The sequence below is a fragment of the Callorhinus ursinus genome, unplaced genomic scaffold (genome assembly GCF_003265705.2).
Source record: "Callorhinus ursinus isolate GAN/ISIS: 27379988/994484 unplaced genomic scaffold, GSC_fseal_2.0 scaffold51, whole genome shotgun sequence".
Classification (NCBI taxonomy): Eukaryota; Metazoa; Chordata; class Mammalia; order Carnivora; family Otariidae; genus Callorhinus; species Callorhinus ursinus.
In genome coordinates, this window is record NW_027397113.1 from 7,812,914 (window position 1) to 7,830,207 (window position 17,294).

Below are 17,294 nucleotides of genomic sequence, written 5' to 3' on the forward strand. Positions count from 1 at the left end.
GAGCCGAAGGCAGGTGCTTAACTGACTGAGCCACCCATCTGGTAACCTCTTAAGCCCCCTTTGTGCCCAAATAGGGCTGCAACCATTCACCCCCAATTTGATGAGTATGAAAATTGCGCAGAAAAACTGAGCAGAGGCTTAAAAAACAAAACAACTAATGTCAAGATTACATTTATTGAGCACTACTTTTCTGGCTTTTTACCAAGTCTGAGCTGATAGGGAAATTTTCATTTACTGTCCTGGCATTCGCCCAACACTGTGATGCAGTAGAAAAAGAGGTTCTTAGTGTCTGCTCTGTATTGTTTGCTATTTAAGCATGTATAGTACAATCATTCGTTAAATATTTGCATGCCAGCTATGTGCCAGACACTTTAAGGATGCAGGGATTAAAATAGACTTGATCCTGGGGCACCCAGGTGGCTCAGTCCTTTGATTTCAGCTCAGGTCATGATCTGATGAGACCAAGTCCCCCCGGCCCCCGCCCCCCCCCCCCCCCCCCCCCCCGCCCCCTGCGCTCAGCAGAGAATCTGCTTGGGATTCTCTCCCTCTGCCCCTCCCCCCCAAGAATAAATAAATCAGTCTTTAAAAGGATAAAAAAGAACAAACCATCCGTTAAGGAATTTTGATGAAACACCAAGAAGGAACTAATGGGGACTCCTGAACAGAATGGGGGTAGGCCCCCACTTCAAGAGGGCAACCAGGTTACTTTCTCTGTTTCTTCATCTCTAGGATGAGGTAGGTAGATGACGTTCAGGACCTGTTAGGGCTCAGAAATTCATCAACAGCTGGAAAGCTGCTGTTCCTGAAAATGCCCCAAGTTCGTTGGGTGTCCCTAGACCTGTGGAGACATCCATAGAAGACTAAGTTCAATTCCTGGTAGAATGCCCTTTATTCCTTTGGTTTCCTCTCTGCATTCCTCTCCCCTTGCTTTCTCCTGTGCAAAGATGTGGGGAAACTGGGGGTGATGGCTATCCCTAATACCTCATATTACTGCTGTGTGGCTCCTTCCCCCGCCCCCCGCAAGAGTGTATTTTTTTTTTTTTAAGATTTTATTTATTTATTTGACAGACCACAAGCAGGGGAAGCGGGAGAGGGAGAAGCCCCCTCAGCAGGGAGCCCGACGTGGGTCTCCATCCTAGGACCCTGGGATCAACGACCTGAGCTGAAGACACACACTTAATCAACTGAATCACCCACGTGCCCCGCCCAAAGTGTATCCCAACATAAAAGAGAAGCTGGCCTGGGCTTCCCCCAGGAGGGATCTATCCCTGAATTTGGGGTATGTTGATAATGCATGAGGAGCAGACACCCTGGGACTGTTGTTACCTTCCCTGCCTTGGCCCCGGTCCCACCTCCATATGTTCACCCTTGGAAGGAAAAGCCTTCTAGAAAAGCATCCCAGGCTTGTAAACCGCCGCCAAGTCTGAGTCTGGGAGGCGCTCGTGAGACATTAAGCCTTGGTTTTGGCTTCTGGCCAGATGGCAAGCTGGGACCACTACGAAGATTGGTAGGCACAGTAGGGGCGGGGACGTTGCTTCTGGCGGATGTGACAGAGTGGGCCTGAGGGAGAAATGGGAACACAGCAAGCCCTACCAGGAAACCCAAACTGAAACAATTTTGGGCTTATCCAGCTCCTAGGGAGACCAGGAGGCGACCGAGGAACAGCGCCGGACACTGGCCGCACACTTCTGTTTACACCCCAAAGGGAGCCTCTGCTTGGCAAGCTGTAGAACCTAGATTCCCTCGCAAGATCCATGCGACCAGCGCCTGCTACGCTGGGCTTGCAAGGGTCCTCTTGTCCCATGATCTTTGCTTAGAGCCACCCGTGTGCCATCACCTGGATCGGGGGGGACCTCGACTTTCAGACTCCGGGGTGGGTAGGAATGGGCATCGACTTGGCAAGGGCAGGGGCAGCCATTTTGAGACCAGAGGAGCACACAAGAGACCAATTGAGAACTCTGGCTGCCTGGGGCCGCCATTTTAAATATGGGACTAGCTCGGAAGCCCTGTACGGCGAAACCCAGTGACGTGGGGCTGCCATATTGGCGCTGGTCCCATGGCGGTGGCCATCTTGGAAAGGCACCCGCTGTGGGCGCGGCCATCTTAGAAGTAAAACCGGCCCCTTCGCAGGAACTGGAGCCGAGCTCCTCCCCTCCGTTCCAGAGTTCCTCGGCTGCGACTACCCTCGGAATCCCTCCCTAGATCAACCCTGTTCGGTCTGTTTTCATTTTCACTTGTGTTCAGTGCTTTCGCGCGCGCGTGCGTGCGTGTGTGTGTGAGTGCTCTCCGTAGCCTCTGAGTGTCTGTTGTAACTTAATTCTTCCACTTGAGACGCCCTCTCGCGCCCGCCATCCCCCCAATCCCGGCGATCTCCGATCCTAGACAATGTCTAACCTGATTTGACTGGCCCTATTCTTGGGGTCTGGCAAGCCTTTCACCTGCCGCACACACTCCCAGATCTACAGACTGATGATCCTCTCCCCAAGAACGCTTAACACAGGAGCTGTCCTCTGAGACTCTGGATGACTTTATTCTTCAAATGGCTTTACCCTTCTCATAGCTCCAGGTGAGACTGAGAGCAAGCCCCCGGCCCATCCCTCTCTCCATTGTCTGAGCGGGTCACAGAGAGAAGCCGGCAGGACGCTGGCAGAGTCTGAACGGCCCTTCTGGGGATGGAGCTAAGGGGGGGCCCTGGGTCAGGGGGTACTTGGGGTCCGCCGCAGTGGGCGAGGAAATGGGGTCGACAGATGGTGAAGGAGAGCTTTGTGCTTCAGATAACCTCATGGGGTTGGACAAGGGCTAGGGATGGGATGCAGGGACCCTCAGGGGCTCACGACAGTTACTGACCTAAGGAAGGGCCTAGGAGAGGGAAAGGTTCAGAGCTTGTGCCGAGGGACAGGGCAACTCAGAGGAGGGCACAGAAGAACTTCTTCTCCCGGAAGGGGTTCTCCGAAGTGGGCACAGGGGTGATGAGGGGATCCTCACAGGCGTGGGCATCACAGTAAGTCATCAAGTCTGCTGCTGCCTTGGACACCTGGGGCACAGCCAGGAGGGGAATTGTTAGCCAGATCCCCTGAGAGGGACTGCAGCCTCCCTCCCCAAATGGGTTATCTTTTGCCATCTCTAGGGCTTCTTTAAGACAGTATTCTCTTCCCTCATCCCCCCACAGAAGCCAGGGGACAGCTGTCCTTACAGAGCCAGAGACTCCTCCCCTGATCGCAGGGAGTCCAGGAAAGAAAACATCTCTTAACCTGAGATTTGGGGACCTACAGCACAACTGGGCCAACTAATGGGACCCAGGGTCCGCCCACCTTTATCCGGCACAAGCTGGCTTCAATCTTAAGCTGTTCCACCATCTTGCGGGCTTGCCCAATACTCATAGTGCTGTTCACAGGGGTCTCCCCTTTCATCCTGGATAAAAGAGACGGATAGCTCAGAGCATGATGTGGGGGGGTGAGGGGCTGCATAATCTCATCTGAAGACACCCCCCCCCGTGCTCCTTTTTCATCAGTCTTTACAAGACTGGGATCATATACCCCAATATATTGTTCCTCTTACCCTCATCTTCCAGTGGCCTTGCCCATCCCCGTCTTCCTGGGCTAAGGAAATGGAGAGGGTGGGATGAAATGCCCCCCAAACTCCCACATGGCCTGGGCCACAGATCATTAGGCATAAAAATGATATAAGGCTTTTCAGCCCTTCCAGCCATGTGTGTTCCCAGCTTTGAAAGCGTCAGCCAGAAAAAGCCCCGCCCTGATGAGGACACATAACACCCCCTGGCCCCCTTGAGCCCCAGGGGGAAGAAAAGCAGGATCTTCCCTACTCACCTGAGGCCACAGGCAGCAGCAGCCCTGGGGAGTAGTCAGTGGGGTGCACAAAACCTGCCTGAGATGGGTGCCCCACCTTGCAGGGAGTTGCAGCTGAAAGTATCTGCTGCAGCAGCAGAAGCAGCTAATACAAAGAAGTCCACTGGGGAGGTCAGGTCAGAGGTCTGTCGGGGGCTGGTCCCAGTTCCTGCAGCTCAAGCACTGCCCAGACGCTGGTACCTGAAGGATGAAGGATGCTAGAAGGAGCTGCTCAGATCCTGGAGCATACCAACTGCCGGCCAGTGGGGGAGCCTGGCTGCTGTCTGCAGCCCCTACGCACACCCCCACTGTGAACTGTCTCACTGGATGCCCTTCCCCCATTGCAGGCATTCTGAATCCGGACTAGGACGGAGCTGGAAGGAGCTGAGGTCCAGGCCGACTCCCCCCCCCCCCGCCTTAAGTGGGGTGGTCTGGACCTGTGACATCGCCTGCAGTGGAGTCTACTGGTTGCGGGGGACCCTGCTCATTTGAAAATCTGACATCAGCTGGGCAGTCACCCCCCTCCTCCCTCCTCCCCCCGTTCTGACATAGCATGTAGCACCTGAATCTTCTTTACTTTCCCAGGGACCCTCCATTCCCTATAACCAGGAAAATGTGATGAGCTACAGGTATCAGCTTCTAGATCACCAACCACTTCATGTTCTAGCCACAAGTGACTCGAGTGGAAGATCCAGGGGCAACAAGGTACGTCAGGAAGATGCCTAAAGAACAAGGAGAAGCTGGGGGAAAAGAGGTGTGCAGATACCAGATCAAAGAATCGGACAAAGAAGAGGTAGGGGGCACTGTGGGGAAAGTCTTTGGATGTTTCTTGAAATAGATGAGCTCCCAGGGTGGGTTTTGGAGTGTGGGTATTTGTTTGAGAGATTACATCCCAGGCCTGCAGGGTTGTGCTTGGTGCTGTGTGGAATGCGAAGATGTACACAATATTAATCTTACCCCCTGAGAGATCTTATTTGGGGTGAATAGTCATATACAAAATAGAAGGTACCGTCTGCCAAAATCTAGTGTACATAACGCGCTGCGGGGATTCCGAGGGAGAGTCCAGTTAGGCTCAGAGGAGGTCGATCACATTCTAAATGCTGGAGACAAAACAGGGAGCTGAAATGCTGTCACTCTTGTGATAGGGGCCAGCCAGCCGGTCAGCGATGCCCTCTGCCTTGGACGCCCACGGGTCCAAGGAGCTGTAGGAGATAGAAACCAGCGCCAGCTGGATGCCCGCCCTTCTCCCCCTTTGCGGGGGTTTAAATGGCTGGTGGTGAAGGTGTGGGTGGAGGGCCCGGATTGCGGCCTCGAGGGGCAGGCTGAGGGGGATGCTGCTGACTCATAGCGTGCCCTGGGGCCTATCTTGAGGCCTGGGGGGAGGCGCGGGTCCTCTTGGGTCTGGGAAAGGGACGGTAGGGAGGGACCGTACGCAGCGCGCCGAGGTGGGAAACCTGCCGCCCGGCAGGCCCCGCCCCTTGCGCCGGGCCCCGCCCTGGAATGAGGTCCCGCCCCCAAGCCACAAAGGCGGCCGGCGAAAGGGGGCGGGGCTTCCGCGGGAGGCGGAAGTCCCTTCTCGCCGTTGCCTCAGCAGCCCGCGAGCTGGTGAGTCTGCAGAACCGCGGCGGCTGGCGTGCACGTTTCCCTGCTGGCGCGGTTAGGTGGGGGCTCCGGACGCCGCGCCCACCGCCAGCCGGAGGGGGTGCTGGCGGGGGGGCGGCCGTTGGCAGCAGGACGCCCTGCCCGGCGTCGGGCGCGGCCCTGTTGTCGGGGAGCGAGCGCAGCTCTGGGAGAAGAGGAGAAACTCGGGAGGCGCTTGTGGCCGCGCTTAGGCCGCCGGCTTTGAGTGCGGCGGTACGACCCTAGGCCAGTCGCGCATTCCCTCGGTGCAGCCAGCTGGCGGTGTGGACTCGGTGTCGTCATGTGTGTAAAAGCCCTTTAAGGTGCTCAGCCTCTGTATTTTATATGTTGTTGTGAATGAGTATCAAGGTGGCCTGCCTCAGGTGTCCACAAGCCAAGTTCAGCTGAGTTGTTGGGGCGGCGGGGCCGAAGAAAGCACAGTGAAGGAAAAGGGAAGGGGCAACTGGTGGAGAAACGCAGTCATCTGGAGAAAAGCCACATGAAACAAAGATTTGGCTGGGTTTGGCGATCTCTGGTTCCTCAAAGCCCGTCCAGTTTTAGTCTCCCCCTTCCCTGGGAAAAGAGCCATTCTTCCCCCCTCTCTGTCTTTTTCCAGGAACCACCAGCTGCTTCATCCCATGGCCAAGGGTGGCGTCCAGGTGGCAGAGCAGCTAGGAACTCAAGGCCTGAACCTGGGGCCAGACACTCTGTACTCCCTGCCATGGTCAATGACCCACCAGTCCCGGCCTTACTGTGGGCCCAGGAGGTGGGCCACATCTTGGCAGGTCGTGCCCGCAAGCTGCTGCTACAGTTTGGGGTGCTCTTCTGTACCATCCTGCTCCTGCTCTGGGTATCTGTCTTCCTCTATGGCTCCTTCTACTATTCCTACATGCCCACAGTCAGCCACCTCAGCCCCGTGCATTTCTACTACAGGTGAGAGGGGTCTTCTACCAAAGTAGAGGGATTCTTTGAGAGAATTGCTGTCAGGGCCTTAGAGCTTACTCAGTTCAACCCCCCTCATTTCCAGAGGAGAAAATTTGAGCCCTCTGTGTTTATATGACTTCTTACCTTTCACAGCCCAAGGCTGAGGAAGTTCTGGGTTGGTAGGGCTCTAAGGTCCTCGTTCTACCTCTGGTTACTGAAATTTGATAAAAAGAAGAAGAAAATTCCCCTTCTAGACTGTCACTGTGAGGATCAGTTCTGTTTGCGTTGGGTCAGATCTCGCTCAGGGCTGCTGTAGACCTCTTAACCAGCCAGATCCCTTGGGTCATCTCAGAACTAACTTGGCCTTCGGTAGAAAAGGTATTAGGAAAGCAGCAAGTTGCCTTGTACATGACTTTCTCCCACTCCCGATAAACCCGCACAATAGAGATTATGGAAACATAAGGTGAGAGGGTACATAAAGTCCCAGAGTCCTGCTTCTCACCTGGGGCCTCAGTTCCTTCTGATTTTACAGACCTTGCCAAATTCTCTCCCTTTCTCTTAACGGTGGCAGTAGGACCAATCAAGGGATGCTGATAGGGGCATTGTTATCAATGGTCCAAAGTCCTTTTTTTTTTTTTTCCTGTCTTCAATCTCTGATCATGAATTGTACTTTCTTAAGTCACAGCTACTTAAACTTTTAGGAGGCATGATCTCATGAAAACTTCTGCCCTTCTGCTGTAAAAACATGTATGCACGGGGGCACCTGTCTGGCTCAGTTGGTAGGGCACATGACTCTGACTCTTGATCTCAGGGTCGTGAATTCAAGACCCATGTTGGACGTAGAGCTTACTAAAATGTGTGTGTGTGTGTATGTATACACACACACACACACACGCATAAATGCACGCCCATGTGTAATTTTGCTTACAAGTTGAGATTTGTGAGCCTCTTAAAGACCATCTGTGGGGGCACCTGGGTGGCTCAGTCAAGTGTCTGCCTTCGGCTCAGGTCATGATCCTGGAGTCTCGGGATTGAGCCCCATGTCAGGCTCTTCGCTCAGCAGGACACCTGCTTCTCCCTCTCCCTTTCTCACTCTCAGATAAATAAAATATTTAAGTTTAAAAAAAAAAAAAAAAAGACCATCTTTGGATTCCTTGGGAGGAATTTTCTCAAACTAGGCCCCAGAATCTGGGGATGGGACCCAGGAATCTGCTTTGTTGTTGTTGTTGTTTGTTTTTGAGAGAGAGAGAGCATGCGTGCATGCCCGTGAGTAGGTGGGGGGGCAGAGGGAGAGAGAGAATCCCAAGCAGAGTCCATGCCCAGTGGGGAGCCCAACACAGGACTTGATCCGAACGAAGACCCTGAGATCATGACCTGAGCCGAAATCAAGAGTTGGAGCTTAACCGACTGAGCCGCCCAGGTGCCCCCAGGAGTATGCATTTTTATCAAGCTTCCCGAGTGAGTCTGTAGAAACACTTCAATCTGAAACTGTGCAACTTTAAGTGTTCATTGAGTCCCGTGTAAGAATTTCCACTCTTAACGAGAGGAAATAAGCTAAAGTAGCAAGAAGAGAATGAAAGAATTGTTCAGGTGCCTTGAATCTCCTGGCTGCATTTGTTTTCCATCTCTCTCTGACAGAGAGAAGGGTACCTGTTCTGGAAGAAGGGATGGGGGACAAGAGGGAGCTCTAGGGGCCAAGGAGGTGTACGGACAGGTAAGGCAGACTCTATAACTTAGTGGAGTATCATCCCCATTCTCATCTAGGACTGACTGTGATTCCTCCACCTCCTTACTCTGCTCCTTCCCTGTTGCCAATGTCTCGCTGGCTAAGGGTGGACGTGATCGGGTGAGTATGGGAGCTGAAGAGACGTTTCATTAGCGCTTTGAAGACTTGAAATCAGAGGGATTGAGAAAGACCTGGCGAGCAGGGATTGAGTAATAGAGACTCAGAGGAAGGCTCTCAAGGAAAGGGAGGTTAAAGAAAAAAGTCTGAACCGTGTGGATCATTCTTTCCTGCCGCAGATGTTAGCAGTGCCCTTCTCAGATTGTTTCAGGCAGGAGATGTGTTTTAGACCTCAGTGAACCTAAATCTGCTATTTCACTGGACGAGGATGGAATCCACCCAAGAGTTTTGAAAGCCTGTATGTGAAATTATGAAACTCTTGACAAATCTGTGTGATCTGCCACTACAGAGGGTGCTGTGCCAGGGAATGGGCCAGATGCCAGTAGGACTTCAGCGAACCCGGAAGCCCTGGGAAATGCAGAATGGGAGTGCATCTGTTTATAATAGGCAAGCTGGTGGAGGCTCTGAGAAGAGAGGAGGATCCCTGCATGCTTCAAAGGACCATTGGAGCAGCCACATCGTTTTTGCTCACCAGAGTTTTTTGAGTTATTAGCAACGTAATTCATAGTAATCAGCGGTCACACGTACTAAGAATGTTTAAATCATCTGAAAAAAAAATTTTTTTAAGTGGTTCATGGGAGGACACTGCCTGACACAGGATAGACCTAAATGGTCACTGAAGGGAGAAGTGTAAGCTGTAGCATCTGGGGGCCTCTGGGATTGGTGTTTAGACTGGCCTTGTTTGGCAGTACGAATAGCCTGCTATGTGTGTCCTGTGACCGCTTCCACTTGACCAGGAGGTAGCCATACACCATCAAGAAGACTTACCAGGTCTGAAGAATTGGGTCCCAAATGGACGTAGTGACGTGGAAGGCTGGATATTGTAAGACAGAGATTTATCCTTTTATTTATTCTTTTTATTTGAGGTGTGGGGAGCAAACGAAGAGAGAGAATCCTAAGCAGGCTCCACGCCCAGCCTGGAGCCCAACAAGGGGCTTCGATCTCCCCACCCTGAGATCATGACCTGAGCCAAAATCAAGAGTCGGACGCTCAACCGACTGAGCCACCCAGGCGCCCCGAGATTTATCATTTTAATCCAGCTACTCAGAAAAGGAGTTTGGAGATTATTACAGAATCTTCTGTGAAGATACTGATTCGATGTGCTTTTGTGGCCAAAAATAATAATAAATAGACTATGCTGAGAGGGAGCTAGAAATAAAGCTACAGTCCAGCCACATACTACAATATGTCTGCCCCTGAAATGGTACCTACCATTGTGTGGCTGCCTGTTGCAGAGATCCTAATGGTGATTCAGGGAGCCTAAAAATTGGGTGTGAAGCTGCTGGATGAGGAAGGAAGGGAACGATGAAGGGTGAGGGGAGATCCAGTATCAGGGACTCCGATCAGGGTCGTTCCTGATAATTAAAGCAGGTTGATCATTTTGTCCATTTACAGTGAACGCTTAGGAAGGAAGGAGTAGAAGAAATAATATGTCTATTTTATGTGTAACACTGCTAGAAGATGGGATCCTGCTTTCCAGGAGCTCACAGGATTGGTAGAGAAATCTATATGCTGCATTAGGTAGCAAAGTGTAAGACGCAGCTTCTGCATTTCAGAAGAATTTGAAGAATTTGAGGGATCAGTGTGAGACTGTGGAGATGGCGAGGCTCAAAGTGGACCTTGTGAGGAGGTGTGGACGTTGTGTGGGTAATGGGGGAACAGAAGGAGAACCTGCCCATCAGATGTGAACAAAGGCATGGAGTCATTCACAAGCTTCTGGTGGTTGATTCCGTGGATCCTGTTGGAGGAGATGATGTTTGTTTAGACAGAATTACTAGTTTAAAAACCTACATAAAACAGCTTTATTGAGAGAAAACCCACATACCATAACAATTCGCCCACTAAAAATGTATAGTTCAGTCGTTTTTAGTGTATTCACAGAGTTGAGCAGCCAGCACCCCAATTAATTTTAGAGCATTTTCGTCACCTCCAAAAGAAACTCCCACCCGTTAGCTAGCAGTCACTCCCCATTTTCCTCCAACCCACTGAGAGAACTACCTATTAAAATGTTTCAGGGGCCCCTGGGTGACTCAGTCAGTTAAGCATCTGGCTCTTGATTTCAGCCCAGGTCATGACCCTGAGAAGGGCCCTGAGAGATCGAGCCCCACATCAGGCTTCGTGATAAGCATGGAGCCTGCTTAAGACCGTCTCTCTCCCTCTCCCTGTGGCCCTCCCCTCCCCTTAAAAAAATGTTTCAATGAACTCAGTGAAGCAGCTGGCTTCATCTGGCCTCTTCCAGGGGTTAGAATCTCATGGAATCCGTTTTTTCAACAGATAACTTCATTCTGAAATTAAGAATCTGTACAAAAAAAGACTTTAATCAGTGGTTTTCTACTGTTTACCCTAGTGATAGTGCTCAGAGCACCCGCAGCCATATCTGGATTTGGGGGGTGGCTCACTGTGGGCTTTTTTTTTTTTAACCCCATTCCCTCTGTTTAAAAACAAAAGCTTTACTCTTGCCCCTGTGATTCTTGTGTGTCACCCTGAGGAGGGTCATGCTCATATAAGAATAATTGAATAAAGGATTAGAAGAATATAGCAATGGTCAGGAAAAACCAGGGTATGTTTCGTGGCAAATCTTTAACCTTTGGAGGTTAATCCCAGTGAAGAAGCCTTCCCACTAGGAGTCTCAGGGTTCTTTCTTTTCTTTTCTTTTTTTTTTTTTTTTAAAGATTTATTCATTTTATTTTGAGAGAGTGAGAATGGGAGAGAGAGAGAGAGCACATGAGAGGGGGGAGGGTCAGAGGGAGAAGCAGGCTCTCCGCTGAGCGGGGAGCCCGATGCGGGACTCGACCCCGGGGCTCCAGGATCATGACCTGAGCCGAAGGCAGTCGCTTAACCAACTGAGCCACCCAGGCGCCCGAGTCTCAGGGTTCTATCAACAGAAGCAAGGTAAGGGACCCGGAGTGACAAAGCTGATCTGCAGCGATGGTGACCGGGAAGGGTGACTTTGGAGTTGGTGCGCACTGCTACAACTTGGTTAATTAATAACGTAAGGGAAGGCAGGCTGGGCCCAGGGGTATGGCCTCATGGGGACAGAGGCCTGAGTCACAGATGGCCCAGTTGGCAACATGACGGTTCACTTTTGGGAGAAAAAAAAAAAGTGACACAGCCTTTTCTCAGAACAGAGCGACTCTGATTCAGCCAAGTCACAGGATACTGCTGATCTCAGAAGTGGGAGGGACCCGGCCACCACAAGAGGGCAGCACCTTCCTGGGATGAGAGACTGAGCGGCCTGCTGTGCTAGCCAAGGGATGGGGGGGTGGCAGTGTTTGGAGGGAGGGGGGGAGATGGATCAGAGACAGTACAATTTGAAATATATATATTTTTTGAAAAGAGATGGGGGCTACCTTGGGCAGGTGCTGATGTATGGACAGCCGTACCGCGTTACCTTAGAGCTTGAGCTTCCAGAGTCCCCTGTGAATCAAGATTTGGGCATGTTCTTAGTCACCATTTCATGCTACACAAGAGGTGGCCGAATCATCTCTACTTCTTCGCGCTCCGTAAGTGTTCCTGGCCTGTCTGGGAGGGTGCGGAGGTGACAGCCGATGTCAGAACATCTGGGTAGGGCCTCAGGAGAAAACGTCCTAGCTCTGAGGTCACAGACTCATCAGGACAGGAAAGAGGAGTCAGTTTACCAAGCCAGACAGACACCCTATATATCTGATGAGCGTGTCCAGCTTTGGGGGAAAGTCTGAAGTGTGGAGCCAAAATGGGGTTCTTTAGGGCCCCAAAGATCTGGAATCCTCAGAAACATACCAACTGGGGGGTGGGCGGGGAGAAAGAAAAATACTAGCTGAGAGACAGCTTCTTTAACCCCTTGGTTACAAAGCATTACCTACGGGGCATGTTAGTAATAGTCCCGTAGCAAGACTAGTTTGGATTCGATGAAGAAATGTACAGTGTTTATGAGCCCATAGTGGGTCTTCAATAAATACTACGATTCCATTCTTACATGAATTATCAACAGAGCCACATGATGAAGCAAATCTCTGAATGTCTACATGGAGAAAATTTCAGGTGGTGCACTGAAACTTAGTCCATTCTGGATGGTAGAACTGCTTGGGGGAAAGATCAGAGACCGTGTGGGGCTTGACCTGTGCAGGTTCTTCAAAGAGGGGAATGGAGACATGGTCAGGCAGGACAGCCTGTTACTCAAGCAGCTGGAATGGTTGGGCCAAGGGTAGTAGGGGGAGCGTGGTAGGAGGTGAAAAGGAGGGAGCGGGGGACCGGAGGAAGAAGCCGGCTTCACAGACCGCTCAGGAACCTCAGTTGAGGGGTGGGTAGGGCTGTGGAAATCGGGGGCGGGGGGTACCTGTCCCCAGCCTCTCCCTCCTGGCCCTGGCAGGTGATGTTGCATTACCGCTCAGACCTGCTCCAGATGCTTGACACGCTGGTCTTCTCCAGCCTCCTGCTGTTTGGCTTTGCAGAGCAGAAGCAGCTCCTGGAGGTGGAGCTCTACTCGGAATACAGGGAGAACTCGGTAAGGGGGTGAAGGAAGACTAGAGACCGCTCTCCCCATGAGCCCAGGGTTCTGCCTGAGGAGCCTCTGGGCTCGGTCAGCCACGGAGATGTTGGGAGTGGGGCTTCACATTGGGCTGCTAAGGATCGGTCGTGGCCTGACCCTCCCCGCCCGTCCACAGTACGTGCCGACCACCGGAGCGGTCATCGAGATCCACAGCAAGCGCATCCAGATGTACGGGGCCTACCTCCGCATCCATGCCCACTTCACCGGGCTCAGGTGAGGCAGCGCTTGGCAGCTCCCGCGGGAGCTGTCCTTAAGTGAAACTAGCTTGCATTTTCCTAGAAATAATTTCTGGGACGTGAGGAGGCTAGTGCTGTCCGGTAACTGCCACCCTCTACCTGCCACAGGTACCTGCTGTACAACTTCCCGATGACCTGTGCCTTCATAGGCGTCGCCAGCAACTTCACCTTCCTCAGCGTCATCGTGCTCTTCAGCTACATGCAGTGGGTGTGGGGGGGCATCTGGCCCCGACACCGCTTCTCTTTGCAGGTCACAAAGGACCTCCTGCCCCTCCCCTTCGTGATCCTTCTTTGACTGAGGAGCGGGCTGGGGCGTGGCCAGGGCTGGGGCCCCGAGTGCCTAGATCACACTCTCGGCTCCCTCCTTTCTCCCGCACAGGTCAACATCCGGAAAAGAGACAGTTCCCGGAAGGCAGTGCAGCGAAGGATCTCTGCCCATCATCCAGGTAGACAGGACGGGAGGGGAGCGCCTGTGTTACCCAGTATAAAGCTTTAGGCCCTCACAGCGGGGCTGAGGGGCAGAGGGCAGGCTGGAGGAGGTGAGCTTGGCCCCGCTGCCTGGGTGCAGCCGCGGTAGCCCTGCCCCGTCCTCTACCCACTTTGGGGGCACAGGGCCCCAAGGCCAGGAGGAGTCAACCCAGCTGTCAGACATCACAGAGGACTGCGAGAGCCCTGAAGATCCCCCGGGGGCAGGTATGTGTCGCAGCCTGCCCACCCGCCCTCCCCACAAGTCCTCAGTTGTCCCCTTCAGCCTCGTCTCATCTGACCTCTGCCTTCCCCCTGTGGCTGCAGAGGGTCAGCTCCCTGAGGAGGAGAAAGCAGACCAGCGGCCCTTGAATGGAGAGGAGGAGCTGGAGCCAGAGGCCAGTGACGGTGAGGGGCGCTCAGCGTGCGGGTCTTGGTGGAGTGGGGGCAGCATGGGCGTAAGGGAGGACATTATATTGGTTGGGGGAGAAGAGCCCCTGGTTGCTTAATTTCCCATTTGGGATTTTGTTTCTCCCTCCTCTGGGCCAGGTTCAGGCTCCTGGGAAGATGCGGCTTTGCTGACGGAGGCCAACCTGCCTGCCCCTGCCCCTGCCCTTGCCCCGGAGACTCTGGGCAGCTCTGAACCCTCTGTGGGCAATCTCCGACAGCGCCCCACCTGCTCTAGTTCCTGAAGAGAACAGGGCAGAGTCCTGACATTCCAGTCCTTTCTCACCTGACCCCTTCCCCAATAAACTATTTTCATGCCAGTTGCTTGCCTGACTCCTTGAAATGGATTCAGGGCCATTTGAGAACCCTGTGCTCCCTGGGCATCCTCCCTGCCACCCTCCGTCGGAGGAGGTTGTCTTGTCGGGGGCTGCCTGCCGACGGGGAAGGCCTCCGGACCTGGACTGTCCTAGGTACAGCTGTCTCCATTCACAAGCCTAGAAAGTCCAAGGAGAGAAAACCTACCCGGCCTACTCCATCCACGTGACTCTGGGGAGGGGGATTGTGTAGGGCGGGTCTGGAGAGCCGGGCTGCATCATTCTGGCCCCTGCACCCCTCCCTTTCTCTGTCCATTGGGAGGCAGAAGACAGGAAATGACTGCCATGGATGTGGTATGATTTCTACCGAAACAGCATTTTGTAGCCCAGGCCCCATGCGGTCACAGTTGTTTTCTTCTCTGATACCAGCCAGGTGGCCCTCTCTCCTCACCCCTCCACGTAGCCTCAGCCCTCTGATCCTCTGCTCCTGGCTGCCGGCCACATTCCACTCCCGGCTCCCAACCCAGGCATCCTGGCCTCCAGATGAAACAGCTGCTGTGCCCCCCACCCCCCATCCCTGGCCCCGTGACTCAGGCTCTCTGAAGGGACCAGCCCGCTTCTTGGCATTCACCGGGAAAGGGGGGGGCAGGGGAGGGGGCCTAGGTGGTGACATCATAGTGGAAGGGTATAAAAGCTTCGAGCCAAAACAGAATTGAAATCTGAAGACACTGACAAGACCTGCCTTCGAGCCTGTGCTCCCGGGGTCACCCCGGCCGCACCCCCACAGACTTCTGGTCGGAGATTTGCACCGCCGCGAGACCTCCCCGCTGGTGAGGGGCTCCTGGGGGCCAGGGAAGGGGAGGGGTGGGAAAGGGGGGGCGGCCAGGGACTGGTGTTCCTTCGACAGGTGGGGAGGATTCCAGGGTCCTTAAGTTTCCCCCTTCTATTCCATCTCTTCGTTCTCCTTTCTGTGCGCTTTCGGGTTTTTGCGTGTGTCGCTGACTGATAATTGTTTTACTGAGATCTTTTCTTTGGGTGGCAGCTGGGAATTATTCCACCTTTCTTCCCCAGGCTGAGTAAATCATTTCCTCTTCTTTTCCCCTCCAGCACTTTGCTTATTCATTAACTGTTTCTGGGACTTCACCATTGCCGGTCACACACCCATCTCTCGGGGCAGCCCGCATTTTACCCCACCCCCGGCCCTCCGAAACCAAGTCCATAGGCCGTTCAGAAGTTGGTTGACAAATAAGTGTGTCCACCTCCTTTCCTCCTCTTTCCTCTTCTCTTCTTGGCCCCCAGCTCTGTGTCCCTGTCCCCAGAGATTTTGTTGAGGGAGGGGGCCTCGAAGGCACGGGGTCTGGACAGCCTTTTCCTCTTCACCTCCTTCCCTTCCAGACCCCATGCTGGACTCTCCCTGCCTTCTGTGGCTCCTGGCTGTCACCTTCTCCTTAGTGCCCAGAACGCGGCCCTTGGCCCCTCAAGACCTTACGGAAGAGGAGGAAGATGAGACATCACGGCCACCTCTGCCGGCTGTCCTCTGTGACTACGACAGTTGCCGCCACCTGCAGGTGCCATGCAAGGAGCTGCAGAGGGCTGGGCCCGGGGCCTGCCTGTGCCCCGGGCTCTCCAGCCCTGCCCAGCCTCCTGCCCCGCCGCGCCTGGGAGAGGTGCACGTGGTGGCCGAGGCCGGCAGCGCGCTGGTGCACTGGTGTGCACCCCCCTCCCCGGTCCACCAGTACTGGCTGCTGCTTTGGGAAGGCGGTGGGGCTACCCAGAAGGGCCCCCCGCTCAACGCCACGGTCCGCAGAGCAGAACTGAAGGGACTAAAGCCTGGGGGCATTTATGTCGTTTGCGTGGTGGCTGCCAACGGGGCTGGAGAAAGCGGCGTGCCGGGGGCAGGTGGGGAGGGCCTTGAGGGGGTGGGTGGCCCTCCTTTCGGGCCCTGCGGCAGGCTGGCCATGCCCCCCAGGCCCGTTACCCTGGTCCACACGGCCGTAGGGGTGGGCACGGTCCTGGCCCTGCTGACCTGCTCTGCTCTGGTCTGGCACTTCTGCCTGCGCGAGCGTTGGGGCTGCCCCCACCGGCCAGCCTCCCCACCAACAGCAGGGCTCTGAAGCAGCCCGGGTGCCTCTCGGGCCCAGCTGAGCCCAGGCTTGCAGAGGAGAGCTCTGCCCAGACTCCCCTGGGCAGCCCGGGCGCCAAAGTAGAAGGCCAGGCGCCTGGGGCCCCAGCTGAGTCTCGGTGCTCAGCCTGAGAGCTTGTTCAGGTCCCAAACTTTCCGTCCTGCTCCAGGCTGAAAGGAACAGAGGGGGATTGGCAACTTTTTCCTTAAAGGACCGGAGAGTAAATAACGTAGGCTTTGCAGTTCCAGAGGATAAAATCAAAGATAATATGTAGGTGCTTCTATGGCCATGTAACCACGTAAAAACGTAGAAACCATTCTTAGCTCATGGGCCTTTTCTTTTCAAATCAGGCTCTGGCCATATTAGGCCTATTGGCTGTAGTTAGCTGATCCCAATCCCGGTCATAGACCCTCAAAAGGGCGCTGTCACATTGGTGGCTTCGGTGGGATTTCGAGAACAAATTGCTTCAGGCAATTTGGAGTTTGGGGCAACACCACTCCCTCTTTTACCTTTCATTTCGATATTGAAGATGGGCACACCTGAGTCGGAAGCCACCTGTGTCTGACGTGGGTGAAGATAAATGACTGACATGGGGTGGAGAACCAAGGACTGCCTAAAACTGCTGTCCGGGGCATTTCCCAAGTCCAAGGATTTCCCCCACTTTCCCTCAATCTGTGTCTTTTGTATATTCACTGTACCAACATTAAAGGAAATATAAAACGAAGATATTTTCATTTTTCCTGACCCTTTTCATTTCCCTGTCCACACACCTATTTCTCAGAGTACTGTATACTTTTAAACTTATCTTTAACTGCATCCGGGCCACCTGGGTGGCTCAGTCAGTTGTGTCTGACTCTTGGTTTTGGTTCAGGTCATGATCTCAGGGTCG

At 53.7% G+C, this 17,294-nt stretch overlaps 3 protein-coding genes across 14 annotated transcripts; 2 read left to right on the forward strand and 1 right to left on the reverse strand.

Moving 5' to 3' along the window:
* The first annotated feature begins 2,098 nt into the window (after nt 1–2,098).
* On the forward strand, nt 2,099–14,288 carry BSCL2 (BSCL2 lipid droplet biogenesis associated, seipin). 12 transcript variants are annotated; one of them, XM_025878881.2, is made up of 13 exons: nt 2,106–2,216; nt 2,458–2,566; nt 4,431–4,550; nt 6,082–6,398; nt 8,154–8,235; nt 11,652–11,795; nt 12,641–12,775; nt 12,936–13,033; nt 13,165–13,306; nt 13,436–13,502; nt 13,669–13,749; nt 13,849–13,929; nt 14,071–14,288. In XM_025878881.2, the coding sequence occupies exons 3-13, from the start codon at nt 4,464–4,466 to the stop codon at nt 14,211–14,213; spliced, it is 1,377 nt and encodes a 458-aa protein (XP_025734666.1). In that variant the 5' UTR covers nt 2,106–2,216; nt 2,458–2,566; nt 4,431–4,463; the 3' UTR covers nt 14,214–14,288. The 12 variants fall into 12 exon arrangements, with proteins under 12 accessions (XP_025734667.1, XP_025734666.1, XP_025734664.1 ...); XM_025878882.2 differs by lacking the exon at nt 2,458–2,566 and having other exon boundaries at nt 2,099–2,216; XM_025878879.1 differs by lacking the exon at nt 2,106–2,216 and having other exon boundaries at nt 2,237–2,566.
* Nucleotides 2,507–4,176, reverse strand: GNG3 (G protein subunit gamma 3). The gene is made up of 3 exons (XM_025878890.2): nt 3,828–4,176; nt 3,312–3,411; nt 2,507–3,034 (listed from the first exon to the last, which is right to left on the reverse strand). The coding sequence occupies exons 2-3, from the start codon at nt 3,408–3,410 to the stop codon at nt 2,906–2,908; spliced, it is 228 nt and encodes a 75-aa protein (XP_025734675.1). The 5' UTR covers nt 3,411; nt 3,828–4,176; the 3' UTR covers nt 2,507–2,905.
* Nucleotides 14,289–14,424: 136 nt separating the features above from the next.
* LRRN4CL (LRRN4 C-terminal like) lies at nt 14,425–17,129 on the forward strand. The gene is made up of 2 exons (XM_025878996.2): nt 14,425–15,112; nt 15,678–17,129. The coding sequence occupies exon 2, from the start codon at nt 15,683–15,685 to the stop codon at nt 16,394–16,396; it is 714 nt and encodes a 237-aa protein (XP_025734781.1). The 5' UTR covers nt 14,425–15,112; nt 15,678–15,682; the 3' UTR covers nt 16,397–17,129.
* Nucleotides 17,130–17,294: the final 165 nt, after the last annotated feature.

Coding starts and splice junctions, on each gene's coding strand:
- BSCL2 (XM_025878877.2), top strand. CDS start 5,346: ATGAGGTCCCGCCCCCAAGCCACAAAGGCGGCCGGCGAAAGGGGGCGG. Junction 11,796..12,640: donor TCTCTACTTCTTCGCGCTCC/GTAAGTGTTCCT, acceptor TGGCCCTGGCAG/GTGATGTTGCATTACCGCTC. Junction 12,776..12,935: donor CGGAATACAGGGAGAACTCG/GTAAGGGGGTGA, acceptor GCCCGTCCACAG/TACGTGCCGACCACCGGAGC.
- LRRN4CL (XM_025878996.2), top strand. CDS start 15,683: ATGCTGGACTCTCCCTGCCTTCTGTGGCTCCTGGCTGTCACCTTCTCC.
- GNG3 (XM_025878890.2), bottom strand. CDS start 3,410: ATGAAAGGGGAGACCCCTGTGAACAGCACTATGAGTATTGGGCAAGCC. Junction 3,035..3,311: donor CCAGCTTGTGCCGGATAAAG/GTGGGCGGACCC, acceptor GCTGTGCCCCAG/GTGTCCAAGGCAGCAGCAGA.